We start from the raw sequence: 16,237 nt of genomic DNA on the forward strand, positions 1-16,237 counted from the left end.
TTAGTTTCTACCCTCAGGCTTAACACGTTAGTGTCTCCTGTGGACCCACTTCCGTTGGCTGGCTGGTTTCCCTTCCTTCATTTTCTGTTCAGTTTCATACTAGCTTCTGGAATTTCTCTTCCAGCCCCTTCCTGGGTTGTTCTCCAGGTTAGTAGTTCCCAAGCTCTTGTGTGGTGGGTGTGGGCGCATGCATAGTCAGATCCGACTCTGTGACCCCATGGACTATAGCCTGCCAGGCTCCTCTGTCCATGAAATTGTCCAGGCAAGAATACTGGAAACTCTAGTACCCAGACTAGTGCTGGCTACCTCCAGTGTGACGTTACCAATTGCCATTCATTTTCTGTATTATTTTTTTTTTTGGTGTTTAATGTCCTTGTTTAAAAACATGAGACATAATTCACATATCATAAAATTCACACTTTTAAAGTATATAGTTCAGTGACTTTTTTTTTAGTATTTAACCATCATCACTATTTAATTCCATAACATTTTCATTGCTATAAAAAAAATAAATGTCCTTTTTAAAAATTAAATGGTTGTGAACATTATTTTTACATTTTTAAATGTGTAAAGTAAAATTTTGCAGTATATATTAAGTGTTTTATTGTCCATGAAATCTGAGAACCACTATTCTAAGAGCTATCTGGGGGTTCCTATGTTTGAATTTGAAATGATTAAGAAGGGAAAATTTATAAGGAGTGTATGCAGAGAGCAGCTTTGAGCTGGAGCCTTTTTTCTGATTGCTGGCTCCACAGGCAAGTATCCATGGTCCAGTGAGGAAAACCTTTCTGTGAGAAGTGTGCTTTCTTATTTAACAAAATATTTACTGATTTTAATTAAGAATTGTAGCTGTTTTATTATTTTAAAAAGTATAAAATGCCAGTAGATACCAATAAGACATAGCATGTCTTAAACAGAATCCCAGTGTATAAGATAGGTAAAAGGAGAATTGTGCAACTTGAATCAGAAGTGGGAAGCAGAACCCTTCTCAGTTAGCTTCCCTTATTGCTCAGCAGTGGTCCTTGAGATGGCTTCTATGAGTAATAGAGCTCAAAGATCAAATTTGCAAACCACTTCAAGAAACATGCTTGTAAGACTGTATGCACCAGGGAACTGATAAAGGCACAGGCTGATGGCAGCCTAAACCCATCCTCAGATAGCCTCTTGAAAGCTAAACTTGAATCAGCACTCATAATGTAAACCTGAGACCCGGGTAATGGCAGCCAGCGCTAAAAACCCTGTGTACCCATGTAGAAGAGACTCAAGGGGGAAGCCTGAAGTGACCAACGTCTCAAGAGGATCAGAGATACTCTGAACAAGAACTAGGACCTTCTGATTCTTGGCTTAGTGTTTTCCCACGTCTTTTCAAAATCTAATTTTATGCCTTTTTCTCTGTGTCTCTAGCTTCCTGGAAATCTATAATGAACGGGTGCGGGATCTGCTAAAGCAGTCTGATCAAAAAAAGACCTATAATCTGCGGGTCAGGGAGCACCCAGAGATGGGGCCCTATGTACAAGGTGAGCCACTATGGTCTTGGAAGTCAGAGACCAAACCAAAACCTGGGAAGCTCTCCTGATGGTCACTGATTCATTCAACAGACTTGTAGTGAATACTTATTGTGTGCCAGCTACTGGTATGAGATGCCCAGTAGGTACCAATAAATAGAAAAGACAGGCAAGCTGACACTGTTGTGGGGCATAATGTCAGCCAACAAGCACTAATCACAGTTGTGATAAAGGCTAATAAAAAAATAGATACAGTGATGAAAAAGAGCATCTTCGTGGGGTGGTCAGGAAAAGCTTCCTTGAGGAGGGTGGTAACATTTTAAGCTGGACCCGGAGGGGCACAAGAGCCAGTCATGTGAAAAATAGCATGGCAAGGGGAAGAGTGTTTCAGGTGAAGGGAATGGCATGGGCCAGAGCCCTGCGTGAAGGGGTTGGCTTGGTGATTTCAAGGAGCTGGTGTGTCTAGAGCATGGTGAGCGAGAGGTAAGTGGCATGGAATAGTGTTGGGTCTGTGGTGCCGGGTCCAGTGGGCCTGGGACGGATTCCTAGGTCAGCCAGACTGTTTTTGGGGTACTTCCTGTTCCAGAGATGGTGAGAGTCAAGGTCGTGGGGAGATACCAGACATGGAGCAGGGTCTACACTGCTTTCTCATCAGATATTGGTATTTGATGTTTGCTTCCATCTGTCTTCTTCCATTAGACTAGGTCTTGCTGTTGGGTGCTTTTGTCAGGGAAGCTTTCACTCTTTCGGGCCACTCTTAATAAACAACATGAATTTTATGTTCCTCTTTTCTCCACAATATGCTATTAATATCCCCACAGGCAGAGGGACAGGAAAGATCAAGAGCTGGTCTCTTCTCTGATTAGAGCATGGTCAATGGATGACTCAGTAGGTGTGCCAGTCACAAATTCTGCTGCTTGAGTCTTTCCCCAAATGTTTCATCCTAATTGGTAGCTGGAAACAGTGGTTAAAAAATACCACTTACTTTGCCGGGAACCAGTTGGAGTTTCCTCTGTAAACTTCTGTGTATACACATTTCTCTGCAAAGCAATACTTGGAAGGCAGACCAGGAGTGGTTGTAGTAGTGCCACAGTTTCTCATTTTTTTTGTTTATTTTTATCTTAATGTGTTTTTATGTGTAAATGTGGGAGTAGATAGTAACTAGAGGAGACCTCAGATGTAGTTCTAATGTCTTCACTGCACAGAAGATGATATGAAGTCTGGAAGAAGTTAAGGGACGTTCCCAAAGTTCCACAGCTACGTGGGGCAGGGTTGCAACTGGGAACCTTGTCTAGGACTGGAAGAGAAGAATGGGACAGAATCCTGTACATGGATCATAGGAAACCTACGAACATAGGTTCCTGATTGGCATAGTACCTGAAACCCTGAGAATTCATGCAAGGTGGTACAACTTGGATCATACACCCAAGGTCGGTGACAGGATCAGGACTTAAATCTAATGGCTGTTTGGATGAAGTGAATGCTGTTGGCTCTTTGTCCATGGAGTGAACCCTTGTGGGGAGGGAGGAGGCTTGGTGCTTGGTAGGAAATATTTCTAAACAAGCAAAAAGTCTCTTAGGTCCTTTGGATTACATGTTTCTTGAAGGCAGTATGAACTTTTTCGATCATTACAAATATAGATGGACATTTCTCTTATTTCTTAGTGAAGGAGCCATGAGCTCAAATAGTATAGAACCAGCCTTGGAAAACAAGACCCTGAATAGTCACACTTAACAATGTTATTTCCATTACTACCCTCTGATGGCATTATAGCAAAGTTTTTATTTTTTTTAATGTTTGCTTTCTTTATTCATTTGTTTTCATTGTCTGCCTGTCTGTCTGTATTTCTCCATCTTTGGGCTCATACATTCTGTGAACATGATTCCAATGCCGAAAGTGATTTATGCTTTGAAACCAATCTATAGGAATTTATTAAGTACCTGCTAGATGCCTATTCTATTCAGGGTGCCATGGGAAATATGAAAATACAAGAACTTTTAATTTTAATGTAAAGAATTTGTAGTTCTAGTTCAGAACCATAAGCTGGAACTTGATAGCTGCCTAAATCCAAGGAAAGATAAGGAGTAACCTCTTATTTTTCATTAAAAAGTCCATTAATTAGATGACAGGTTAAGTTGAAATCTGAAATGTACAGAGCCCTGTCCAAAGGATACATAAGAGCCCAGTGGTTACTGGGTCTAAAGGGATAATAAGTGAGGCAAAGACAATATCATATTTTTGCTTTGGCCTTTATCTTAATATACAGAGATGGGTACAAAGCAGGAGGTTGTTGGAAATGAGTAGTTGGGACTCTGAAAAAAATTGTTTGTATTTTCTTTGTATTCAGTCTGCACATAACAGGAGTATTCTTGTTTTTGTTTTTTTAATTCTTACACCTTTTTATTCCTTGTCTTTCTACACCAACTAGAACCCTATTAAAATGGTAACAATATTTAGTTTTGTCCCCAGGGTAAAACTTCAACATTTTACTATGATGTTTGCAATAGCATGCATGTGTCCTCAGTCATTTCTAACTCTTTGCAACCCCATGGGCTGTAGCCCACCAGGCTCCTCTATCCATGGGATTTCCCAGGCAGGAATATTGTAGTGGGTTGCCATTTCCTTCTCCAGAGGATCTTCCTGACCCAGGGATTGAACCTGTGTTCTGTTGCATCTCCTGCATTGGCAGGCAGATTCTTTACCACTGTGCCACTTGGGAAGGCCATTTTCAATACCATGTGTTGTTAATAGATACTCTTATCATACACTTCTCAGACTGTCTAGGGGGAAGGACCAGTTTTTGTGTTTTTTTTTTTTTTTAAATTCCTATCCATGGCAAACCAATACTTTGATAAAATGAAGGTGAATTACTAGAAAAGTAAAAGACATATTAATTATAAGCCCAATTCTTCTTTATTTGATTTAAAAGATATACAATCTGTCATATTGTTGTAAAGGTTTCAAACGCTTTCAATTTCTGTACCTATCTCATCACATGTCAATAACAGTTTGAGAGCTGACTCCAGTCTCTGCAGCCACTTTGAGAAGCATTACCTTAGCAGGTTAAGGGAATTCTCCCTTTACCTTATTTTCTAAAAGTTTTTATTTTTTAATTTTGAAGCAAACTTTTGAAAAAGTTGCTAGCATAAAGAACTTTTTTACTTGAACCATATGAGAGTAAATTGCCAACCTAATGACCCATATACCCTGATTATTTTAGGGTATTTTTATTTCAAACAAGAAGTACTCCTGTGTAGTAACAACAAGAAATCCACATCAGGAAATTAACTTTGATGCATTACTACCATCTGATCCTTAACACCCATTTGCATTTCACAAATTGTCCCAGTGATTGTCCCTTTGAATCCAGAGTTGCCTTTGGTTAGTGTCTCTCTCTAGTGTTCTCCAGCTGGAAAGGTTCCTTGGTCTCACTTGACTTCATGAACTTGACACCATTAAGTGGTGCATAATTTTGATATGTCCATTATTCATTGTTTTTAATTTCCTCAGCTAAGGTCATATCTGCCAGGCCTCTTTACTCTGAAATTGCTGTTTTCCTTTTGTAGTCAATAAATATTTATTGGTTGTAGAACTGTAAAGTTGTGTGTGTCTTATCCTCATCTAACTTTCAGTTCATTTATTAACTTATTTATGTTGGCATAGACTCATGTTTCCTATTGTATTAAATGAGCCACCTTCTGTTACTATTATTTTTTATTTTGATGCTCCAATTATCCCAGATTTAGCCAATGGAATCCCCTTCAAGTGTGTTCATTTGACTTTTTGTCATATCACCATCATTCTTTGAGCACTTCCTTGCTTTCTGACAGGAGGTATTCCAGGCTCATCTACTTTCCCTGCCTCAGTCTTTGAACCAGCCATTTCTCCTAGGATCCCTGGTTCTTTTTTTTTTTTTTGGAAGTATAGTTGATTTGCAATATTGTGTTAATTTCTGCTATACAGATAGGCATTACTTCTAGCATTATTCTAACATTGCTTTTATCCCACTCTTTCCTGTGGCATTCCAGTTACAGGTTTATTAGACCTATTCCTTATATATTTTATGATTCTTACCCTTTCTTCTATATTTTGCATCTTTTGGCTCTCTATGCTTTATTTTGGTTATATGATTTTGACATATGTTTCACCTGTATCTAACCTGCTGTTAGTTAAACTTACACATTGAGTTCTTATTTTCACTTATAGTAATTTTCACTTCCTAAATCTACATTTGATCTTTTTGTTATAGTTTCCAGTTTTCTCTGAAATTTTATAATCTTGTTTTTAGTCCCTTAAAATAGTAAGCAGAGTTACTTTAAAGTTACTATAATTCCAGGATCTGGATCTGTTTTAGGTCTCTTTAGATAGTCTGTGTAATTTTTGCTGATTTTCACATATGTTGTCAGATCTACTTATGTGCTGGTGTGTTACAGTTTTGTGCCAGACAATATTTGCTAAATTGCTTGTGGAAATAATTGAGAGGCCAGAACAATAATATTTCCTGGCGGAGAAGACTCATGTTTACCTGTGCCAGGTTCCTGCACAAACATGCTAGGAATCTAGAATCAACTCAGTACAGGTGAAGTACTAAGAATGTCCAAAGTTGAGCTGAAGTCCCTTCAGAAAATATTTACTTCTAATTCAAACTTATTCCTGTGTTTTAGCCCTTTGAGTTTCCAACTCAGAGAGGTGGGGTGCCACAGGGCCCACCTGGGCCCTGGACTGTAGTCTGTGACTCTCTGTATCTGTGAGGTTGTCAAGAGAACTGCTGTCAGCCACTTCTCAAGATATGGGAAATGCTCTCAGAGGGATAATGTCTGCAAATGCTGGCCTGATGTCTCTGGGCTTCCATCCTTCCCCAATATATGGCCTGAAAAAATGTCACTATCTGGTCATCCCTCTGTGCCCTCACATTGATGTCATTTATATTCTGTCCAACTGTTTCTAACAGTCTTTGGCAGAAGTGTTGGTTTATATTATCTAATTTGCCATTACTGAAAATGGAAGGTCTCTATCTTTGATTAAATTTTTAAAATTCTTTTTCTTATAGAGAATTTTGAACATTTTGAACAAAAATAGACTAGTGTAATGAACCCCATGTTCACAATAACCCATAACCCAATGAAGTGAAGTGAAATCGCTCAGTCGTGTCTGACTCTTCGCGACCCCATGAACAGTAGCCTGCACCAGGCTCCTCTGTCCATGGGATTTTCTAGGCAAGAGTACTGGAGTGGGTTGCCATTTCTGCCTTATCTACATTCCTGTCCACAGTCTATATTATTTTGAGGCAAATTCCAGATATCAATTCATGTATAAATATTTTAATATGTAGCCCTAAGAGATAAGAAAAATTTTTGAAAGAAATTGCACTCACAAAATTATTATCACATCTAAATAATAGTAATAATTCCTTAAGATAAAAAAATCCAGTCAGTGTTCAAGTTAACTATGTTAAATTTTAGTGTAATTGTATTCAGCTATGAGCCTGTGAAGATACTTTGGTTCCTGAATCTCTAATAAAGAGATCCTCCAGCACAGTTGTGAAGGCCTTTTTTGACTTGGTGGGTAACCAGCCATAAAGATTTACTTCTGTGCCCTTAAGTGCCTCCTTACCTTTTATCTAAAGCTGCCCATTCTCCAGTGGCTAAATTCAAGTCTCGCTTCTTCCATGGAGCTTCCCTGACTTTTCCTCTGACTTCCTCAGCATTTATTATCTTACTCCTCCCGTGGCACTTGGCCACGTTATCTTGTATGATTTCTCATGACTGTAAACTGTGGGAGGATAAGGACACGTGTACTGTGTTTTGTATGTCAAATTGAGTCCACCATTTTGTGGGGCATTTAGGCCCTATCTACCTCAGAAATTTGATGAGGGCCAAATGAAGTAATTCATGAGAACTTTTCTTATAACTTAAATATAGCACAATTCTAAGGATTTTTTTAAACTTTTAATTTTGTATTGGGGTATAGCTGATAACCCACAATGTTGTGATAGTTTCAGGTGAGTAGCGAAGAGACTCAGCCATACATGTATCCATTCTCCCCCAAACTCCCCTCCCATCCACATAACACTGAGCAGAGTTCCATGTGCTATACAGTAGGCCCATGTTGGTTATCCATTTTAAGTATAGCTATGAGTACATGTCCCTTCCAAACTCCCTAACTTTCCCTTTCCCTCATCCTTCCCTCTGGCAACCATAGGTTCATTCCCAAAGTCCATGAGTCTGTTTGTAAGGAATTATTATTATTCTTTTTGTTGTTAGCATAACCACTATATGAATTCTAGACTATAATCTCTGGGAGCATAGAGACTGATGTTTCCAGAGAGACTGTCACAGTGCCTGACAGGAAGCTTCCAGTAAATATTTGTTGATTTAATCCATTATCTGAATGAATTAAGTTGTTCCTCAATTCTTGTCTGCCAACTAATATGAAATAGGATAATAAATTTAATTACCTGCAAGAAAAGGTTAAACTTTGCCAAAAAATTTTATTTAATCTCTCTTTTCCTCCTCACAAATCTGATAGGTTTATCGCAACACGTAGTTACCAACTATAAGCAAGTAATTCAACTCTTGGAGGAGGGAATAGCAAACAGGTAACAGGTTTGTTTGTCCCTGTCATTCTTTCAGTCTCATTCTTCTTTCCTGTGTTCTCACTGCCCTTTTACAGTATAGATTCTCTGCCGCTCCCCACATTCACAATCAGGAGGCCTTTGTCAGAACGAAAATGTACCCAGGGGAGGGGGACATGGCTTAGTGCTCTTCTCACTGGTGGTGAAGCTGGAGTTTGTCCTGGATATAGTAATATTAGGTAGTAAGCCCAGAGAATTACCCTATGTTTTATCTTATAATACACAATTTCTGCTGTTTTTATCAAAGAAATGATTCTTGCCTGCATTGTCCTCTCCTTGATAGAGATGATATAGTACAATATAGTTAAAAATTTTTCAGAAAACCATTTTTTCTTCCAGAAAAGTTTTGCTATTGAGTTTTGTTATTGAGTCACTAAGTCGTGTCCAACTGTTTTGCAGCCCCATGTCTCCTCTGTCCATGGGATTTCTCAGGCAAGAATACTGGAGTGGGTTGCCATTTCCTTCTCCAGAGGATATTCCCGACCCATGTCTCTTGCATGTCCTGCATTGGCAGGTGGATTCTTTACCACTGTGCCATCTGGGAAGCTTGTAAAGTTTACTCAAAAAGACTTTAGAATCAGCTATGAAATACTAGGTGCTGTAGATGCTCCTAAAAGCTATTGTAAATTATGATAATACTCTATATTTTTAGTTACTATGGAATACCCACAATGTTATTAATATATGCCCCCAAATAGCCTTTTTCACCTGAAAAAAAATACTGAGGAAATTGGAGTCTTCTATGTCCCCTGTTAATAACATGTCTGAGTTAATTGAACATAAAGGAAAAGATTTAAATTTAAACTTCTGTTCCTTGGTTTTCATAGAACTATCCTGGAAGCGCTTACTTCCTATCTTCAGGGTACCCTGAGTTCCTTGATTGTTAAGTGTCAGGCTTCACCTTGTCCTTTTTAGTCCTTCAATTGACCAGCCTCTAGATTTTAACTCTTCAGTTCAGCAACTTCTCTGAGAACAGAAGTCAATGAGTTGGTCTTAAACTGAAGCCATATTGACTGACTTAGATTTAGATAAAGAGAGGACTCTTCAGACTTTAAAGGTCAGCATTGAAGTGAATCTCTCAGGGAGACTGTGCATTGTTCACCTGGCTTAAGCGTGATGTTCATGTAATTCAAGATCTCAGTTTTAAAGCCCTTTCTGGCACCATGAGATTAATATTCTTTTTTTTTTTTTTTGTGGGGAATTTCTCACTCTATCCTTTATTCTTGTGTCTTACCTGCTGCTGTCTTTTGTTTTTGTTTTTTTTTTTAATTTAATTTTATTTATTTATTTATTTTAGTTTTTTATTTTTTACATTTTAAAATCTTTAATTCTTACAATAACATAACATATGTTATGTTACAATTCCCCATAACATCTTTCTGGGTCATCCCCATGCACCAGCCCCAAGCATGCTGCATCCTGTAATATTCTTAATAATGACTTACTTTCACTGTCTTTGAGTCTTCTTTTCCAACAAGTTCTCCATATCTACTTGTCTAATTTAAATGGGTCTGTTTTAGGGATATTCTTCCAGGTTGATGACTCTCTAGTATCACACCTTTCCATTCTGATTTTTAACTTCTATTGCTTAAAATAAGTTCTAATTGTGGTTTAGTATGAAGTTATACTCACTGTTGTTCTCAGATATCAGTACCTGGAACACTGCTTCTGCTCTCTTGGGACCATTCTCCTAACTATAAAAGACTAAATACTGGTGTTTTGTGATCCTCACTTGTGAACCTCAGCACTAACATTTTTTCTTGTGTTCCCCATGGATCCTTAAGGATCCACCATGCATAAGCAATCTTGTCCTAATTTTCTTCCCTTGTGTACACAGAATCACAGCAGCAACCCATGTTCATGAAGCCAGCAGCAGATCCCATGCCATCTTCACTATCTACTATACACAGGTTGGTTACCACTTAAATGTTTGCTGAGATTTCTTCCTTTCATTGTTCCTTTTGACTAATTTTCCATCTTCCTGTTTTTCTTTCTTTCTACCCTTCCCTTTATAGGTCCTCTGATATGACCTAATATTATAAGTAGGACCTACACACAATCTACTAAGCTGCTCACCCAGAAGGGGTAGAGGCATTTCATAAAGACTAACCCAGTATCTTTGACTTACATTTCATATCCATATGATCAGTCTGGGCATTTAAAATAAAAAGCAAGATTGGAATGAAAATATACATTAAAATTAAAAAGTAGAAGATTCACTTTTATTATGATGGAGTGAGGAGGTTAACAAATCCTACCCCCCCAAAGCAACAATAAACCTAGACAAAATTGTCAAAATAAGTATTTCAGAATAGATCAAAGCCATATAAACGGAGAAGCATATATTCAAGAGAGCTACTGAATTTCTGGTAAGAGTACAAATGCATGGCATGTTCCCTTGGGCTGCTCCCATCCCCACCCACACCCCAATCTCTGTCAGTGAGGAAGTTCAGTCAGAGAAGGGCAGATGGTGGAAGCCAGCAGCTCAGTTGTTGCCACTGCTTGAGGGGTTCACTTGATTGGGAGCATTGTCAGTTAAAGTGGGTGATCTTGGTGGCAAGCTAACAAGGGGATCAGTGGCTCCATTAACCTGAGATTGTAGATCTGCTTCAGGCAAGAAGTGAACTGGAAAATTATCTGGAGGTTTAACTGGGAATTCTGGGAGATGATATGGCCATAGGGAGCTTGATAAGATCTTCACATATCCTGCGTTGAATGGAAGCTGTACACATATGCATCAGAGACTATGTGCCCATACAGCCCTGACTGACAGAATCTGCATGTATGTGCAGAAGAGACACAAGAGGGCCCTGTTGGCTAGTGATTGCTGGAGTAAACTTAAAATGGCCAGAATTTTTAGTGAATTTTCCAGCTCACACATAGATCCATCAGCAGAGAATAAAAGTCCTATTGGCTCAAGGTGTTTAATTGCAATTTCTGACCAGTCTTTGGCTGAACATTAAGGTATGCAGACACAGGTGGCCCCCTAGAATCCAAGCCTAAAATTAAAAACAACTAAAGGAAAAAAGCTGAATAGAGACCTCTTTGGCTGCATGTTGTAGAGGAGTCAGATATTAGAGCTTTAGTCCAGGCAGGTTACCAGACAGACAAAGCAACAATCACTATCACCTTCAAGAGGAAAAAGATCAGAATCCAGGGTTGTTATGTTGTTATCTAAAATGTCTGGTATTCAACCAAAAATTAAGACATGTAAAAACAAATAAGAAAATGCAGCCTACACCTAAGGAAAATAAAAGTCACTAGAAACTGCCTCAAGTACTCCACTTGTTGGATTTAGCATACAAAGACTTCCAGGTAGCTAATATAATATGTCCAAAGAGCTGAAGGAAACCATGTTGTAAAGAATTAAAGGAAAACATGATGATATGACTCAAGGGAATTTCAATAAAATGATATGTTATTTTAAAGGGGGCAATTCTGGAAATGTATAATAACAGAAATGAAAAATTCACTAATGGGACTCAAGAGTCAATTTGAAATGTCAGAAGAATTAATGAAGTTGAAGATAAAACAATAGAAATCATCCAGTTTGAAGAAGAGTAATTGAAGAAAAATGAACAGAGCTGCACAGACCTGTCGGATATCAGGTGTGTCAGCATAAGTGTAATGGGAATCCTAGAAAGAAAGAGAAAATAGGCATAAGAAAAATTTAAAAATAATGATGGCCAAAACCAATCACCAAACGTGTTGAAAATCATTAATGTATATTTTATTAAAAAGTTAACCAAGCTGGATCATATACACTAATGTGAAACCTAAAACATTCAACTTGTATAATAGAAAAATAACATGGGCGAACCTTGTGACCTTGGACTAGGCAAAGATATTTTTAGAAATGGCACTATAAATATAAACTGAACAAAAGAACAAATTGAAATTTGGAATGGGTCAAAATTTAAAAATTCTGATCTTCAAAAGACAGTATTAAGTAAATGAAAAGCCACAGATAGGGAGAATTTATTTGTAAAATGTATGTCAAATAAAAGGCTTGTATCCAGAATAGATCCAAAACTCTCTAAACTCAGTAACAGTAAAACAACTCAAAAAGGTGGGCAGAAATTTTGAACTGATACTTCAGAAAATATACAGATGACAAGCAGTTGAAAAGATGCAGACATCATTAATTATTAGAGGAATGCAAGTTAACATCAAATAGCTATCACTGCCCACCTTTTAAAATGGCTGAAATTAAAAAGAATGATTATACTAAATACTGGCAAGATGTGTAGGAATTGGAGTTCTCATACATTATTGTACTGGTGGGAATGTCAAATGGTACAACAACTTTGAAAAAGAATTAGTTTCTGAAAAAATTAAACACATACCTACCATATGATTCAGCCATTGCACTCCTATGTATTTTCTCAAGAGAAAAGAAATCATATGTCCATAGACAGACTTATACACAAATATTCACGGCAGCTTTGTTAGTAATTGTTCAAAACTGGAAACCCAAATGTTCATTAAGAGGTGAATGGATGAACAAACCATGGTATATTCATACAGCTGATACTATTAATACTCAACCATTAAATTGAGCTGTTTGACATGTACTTCAATATGAATAAATCTATAAATAATTATGCACAATGAAAGAAGCCAGACATTGTATGATTCTGTTTGTGTGAAATATCCTCAGAAGACAGATTTATAGGTAGAAAATTGAGTGTTGGTCTGGGGCTGGAGATGACAATGGAGATTGATTGCAAACAGACTTGAGGGAATTTGGGAAGTTACTGGAAATGTTTTAAAACTGGATTTTGGTGATGGATGCACAACATTAAAATAAAACAACAAAAATCCCATATTAAAAAAAAAAAAAGCCAGCGTGGTTTTGCTCTTGAGGACTGGATGCCCCTGCTTAAAACACAGAGAGAATCCTGCCCAGCAGATTAATAATGTGCTGTGACTTAGGCTGTGTTCTGCTGCTGCTGCTAAGTCACTTCATTCGTGTTTGACTTAGTGCGACCCCATAGATGGCAGCCCACCAGGCTCCTCTGTCCCTGGGATTCTCCAGGGAAGAATACTGCAGTGGGTTGCCATTCCCTTCTCTAAGGGATCTTCCCAACCCAGGGATCAAACCCAGGTCTCCTGCATTGCAGGCAGACTCTTTACTGTCTGAGCCATCAGGGAAGCCCATGACAGGTGAACAAGAAGCAAACCAATCAGGCCCCCCTGCCCACCACACCGCCACCTGCTGTGGATCTCTACTGATGAGTTAGAGCCTCCCAGAGCAGAGTTGAGCATTTACCTGGTAAACTGTGCTCAGGAAACTTTGTGGCGGGTGGGGAGGAGGTTGCCTACCTACTCTATGGAAGTTTTGCTCATATTTTTAATGAAGGAAGAACCCAGGGCTTACTGATTGTACCTGTCAAATATTGAGAGCTCATCTGGTTCAGAGGATGTTAGAATACAGATTTCTTGAGTGAATTGGCTAAAAATCCAACACAATGGAGTATTACTCAGCCATTAAAAGAATACATTTGAATCAGTTCTAATGAGATGGATGAAACTGGAGCCGATTATACAGAGTGAAGTAAGCCAGAAAGAAAAACACCAATACAGTATACTAACACATATATCTGGAATTTAGAAAGATGGTAATGATGACCCTGTATGCGAGAGAGCAAAAGAGACACAGATGTGTAGAGCAGACTTTTGGACTCTGAGGGAGAGGGAGAGGGTGGGATGATTTGGAAGAATGGCATTGAAACATGTATACTATCATGTAAGAAACGAAGTGCCAGTCTGTGTTCGATGCAGGATACAGGATGCTTGGGGCTGGTGCACGGGGATGACCCAGAGAGATGTTATGGGGAGGGAGGTGGGAGGAGGGGTTCATGTTTGGGAACGCATGTACACCCTTGGTGGATTCATGTCAGTGTATGGCAAAACCAATACAGTATTGTAAAGTAAAATAAAGTAAAAATAAAAATTAAAAAAACAAATATCATCTTGGTTAGGAAGGTGTCTGTGGGGAAAACAACAATACGTTGTTCCAAATGACACTGTTTAAATCTATTTCATCCCTCAGGCATTCCTGGAGAACAACCTCCCCTCTGAAATCGCTAGCAAGATCAACCTTGTGGACCTAGCAGGCAGGTAATTAGGATCTCAAAACCAGGTGGAATTATTTCCTTGACAATGACCCCGTTCTTGCCCATTTTACAAGGAATAAACTTTTCCCCACCTTTTACACATTTCAATCATCCTGAGAAAATTACAAAAGAAAGAAATTGAATGCTAGGTTAAAAAATTACAGTTTTCTAGGGCTGAGAAGTTCTGTGTTAGGGGCTCTCAATCTTAGCTGCCCATTGAAGTCACCTGGACCTTTCAGAGGTCCCAGTGCCTAGGCTGCACCTCAGATGAAATAAATGTGAGACTGTTAGTGGAGTCAAGGGGAGTGAGGCTGTGTGTAGCCAAGATTGAAAACTGGTGCTTGAAGTACAGGTGACTGAACACACTTTTTCCCTTTAACCTCGTATTGATTTTATGCAGCTCTACACATCGCTTCAGAAAAAAGAAAAGCTTTAAAAAACATTGCGGTATTGGGGATAAGATACTGCCTTTTTAAAAAGTATTAGATGAAAGCATGAATTTTGCTTATTTACATATCTAGAAAGAAGAAAATTTCAGGAATAATGTAGTCAGAAAAAAGTGAACATGAAATAAGGCAAATTTTCTTATTTTAAGACTATTAAATAATTAATATGGTACAGTGCTCCCTTAAAAGCTTAAGTGCTTTCTGAAAGAAACTGTATCAGCCAACTGGAAGTGTGAATTTTTAATATTTCCCATTTACTTGAATAAGGAATTTGAAACTGTTAATGACCCAGATACCATAAAGCCATTAATATGTGAAATTAAAACAGTAAAGAAAAGGGGAATGGTATATAACAGAAAGCTATATTGGTATCATTACAGTAAATGAGTATTACTTTTGGCTCAAAGTTCTCTGACAGCCAAATGTAATGAATTATTTGATTTTTATTGCCTGAGATATAGAAGGATGACAGTTCATGACATGACGGTAACATTATTTCTGGAACTTATTATGTGGCTATATTATATATATAATTTATATTATATGGATATATTATATTATATGGACATGTTATATTTATTATATGGATCTTTTACATGAAGAGCAACACAATGGATAGTGTTTTTCAACAGTGTTAAAAAGATAGTGTCTTCTTGTTTGCTTCTGTTTCTGTTTTCATCGACTGTGTTTTAGTGAAAGAGCAGATCCCAGTTACTGTAAGGACCGGATTGCTGAAGGAGCCAATATCAACAAGTCTCTTGTGACTCTGGGGATCGTCATCTCCACCTTAGGTATTTTGCCAGTAACCTGGAGGACCAGAGTGGGAGGGAGACTTTGGAAAACAATTCACATGTTTTCATTTTGTCAAAATAGGGTACGTACTTAAAAGGTTCTCTTTGATAAAGTTTACCTTCTGGTTTGGGGCATGAAAAATTGATATTTATAGTTTTCAATTACGGCATTACCATCATCCTACCACTCTCATTCCAAAAAGAGAGACTGAGAAATTACGTGTCTTAAATATTCCATTGCTTGAGTCTAGGGTCTAATTCAGGGCTCACATTTAAAGCCTCCTGACATAGACAGAAAGGGATTAGGGAGTATGATGTCTGTGTTCTCCAGCCATTGGTTTGTTTTATTGCATTTGTTTCATAATTCCTTTTTTTATCTTCCACTTTTATTATTGTCTTTTAAGCCCAGAACTCTCAGGTATTCAACAACTGCCAGAGCCTCAACAGTGCAGCACGCGATGGTGGTGACAGCGGGCTCCCTAGCTCTCCTTCCGGGACCAGCAGTGGAGTGGGACCCTCCCGGAGGCAGTCATATATCCCCTACCGGGACTCAGTGTTGACCTGGCTGCTGAAGGACAGCCTCGGAGGCAACTCCAGAACCATCATGGTTGCCAGTGAGTGGGCTGTGGAGTTGGTTCTGTGTTAGGACTGGTGCTCTGCCTCAGAGAAAGGGCCATGGCTGCCCATTTCATCAAAGGTCTTATTCAGCCTGGATGATAGCAGCAAGGCCAGTGATCATGGG

The 16,237-nt window shown here is 38.5% G+C and overlaps 1 protein-coding gene across 10 annotated transcripts in view; it reads left to right on the forward strand.

Moving 5' to 3' along the window:
* The window catches only part of STARD9 (StAR related lipid transfer domain containing 9), a 114,411-nt gene that overhangs the window by 55,557 nt on the left and 42,617 nt on the right, over positions 1–16,237 (forward strand). For all 10 annotated transcript variants that reach the window (XR_011258187.1, XR_011258188.1, XR_011258186.1 and 7 more), the window contains exons 7-12: positions 1,405–1,517; positions 8,034–8,103; positions 9,977–10,049; positions 14,195–14,262; positions 15,398–15,495; positions 15,900–16,109. Coding sequence is in view for 7 of the 10 variants with exons in the window: in XM_069596059.1 (XP_069452160.1) it covers positions 1,405–1,517; positions 8,034–8,103; positions 9,977–10,049; positions 14,195–14,262; positions 15,398–15,495; positions 15,900–16,109 (632 nt within the window). In the remaining 3 variants the exon portion in view is untranslated. The remainder of the gene's footprint in view (positions 1–1,404; positions 1,518–8,033; positions 8,104–9,976; positions 10,050–14,194; positions 14,263–15,397; positions 15,496–15,899; positions 16,110–16,237) is intronic.

Source organism: Ovis canadensis, chromosome 7 (assembly GCF_042477335.2).
Source record: "Ovis canadensis isolate MfBH-ARS-UI-01 breed Bighorn chromosome 7, ARS-UI_OviCan_v2, whole genome shotgun sequence".
In the NCBI taxonomy this organism is placed as follows: Eukaryota; Metazoa; Chordata; class Mammalia; order Artiodactyla; family Bovidae; genus Ovis; species Ovis canadensis.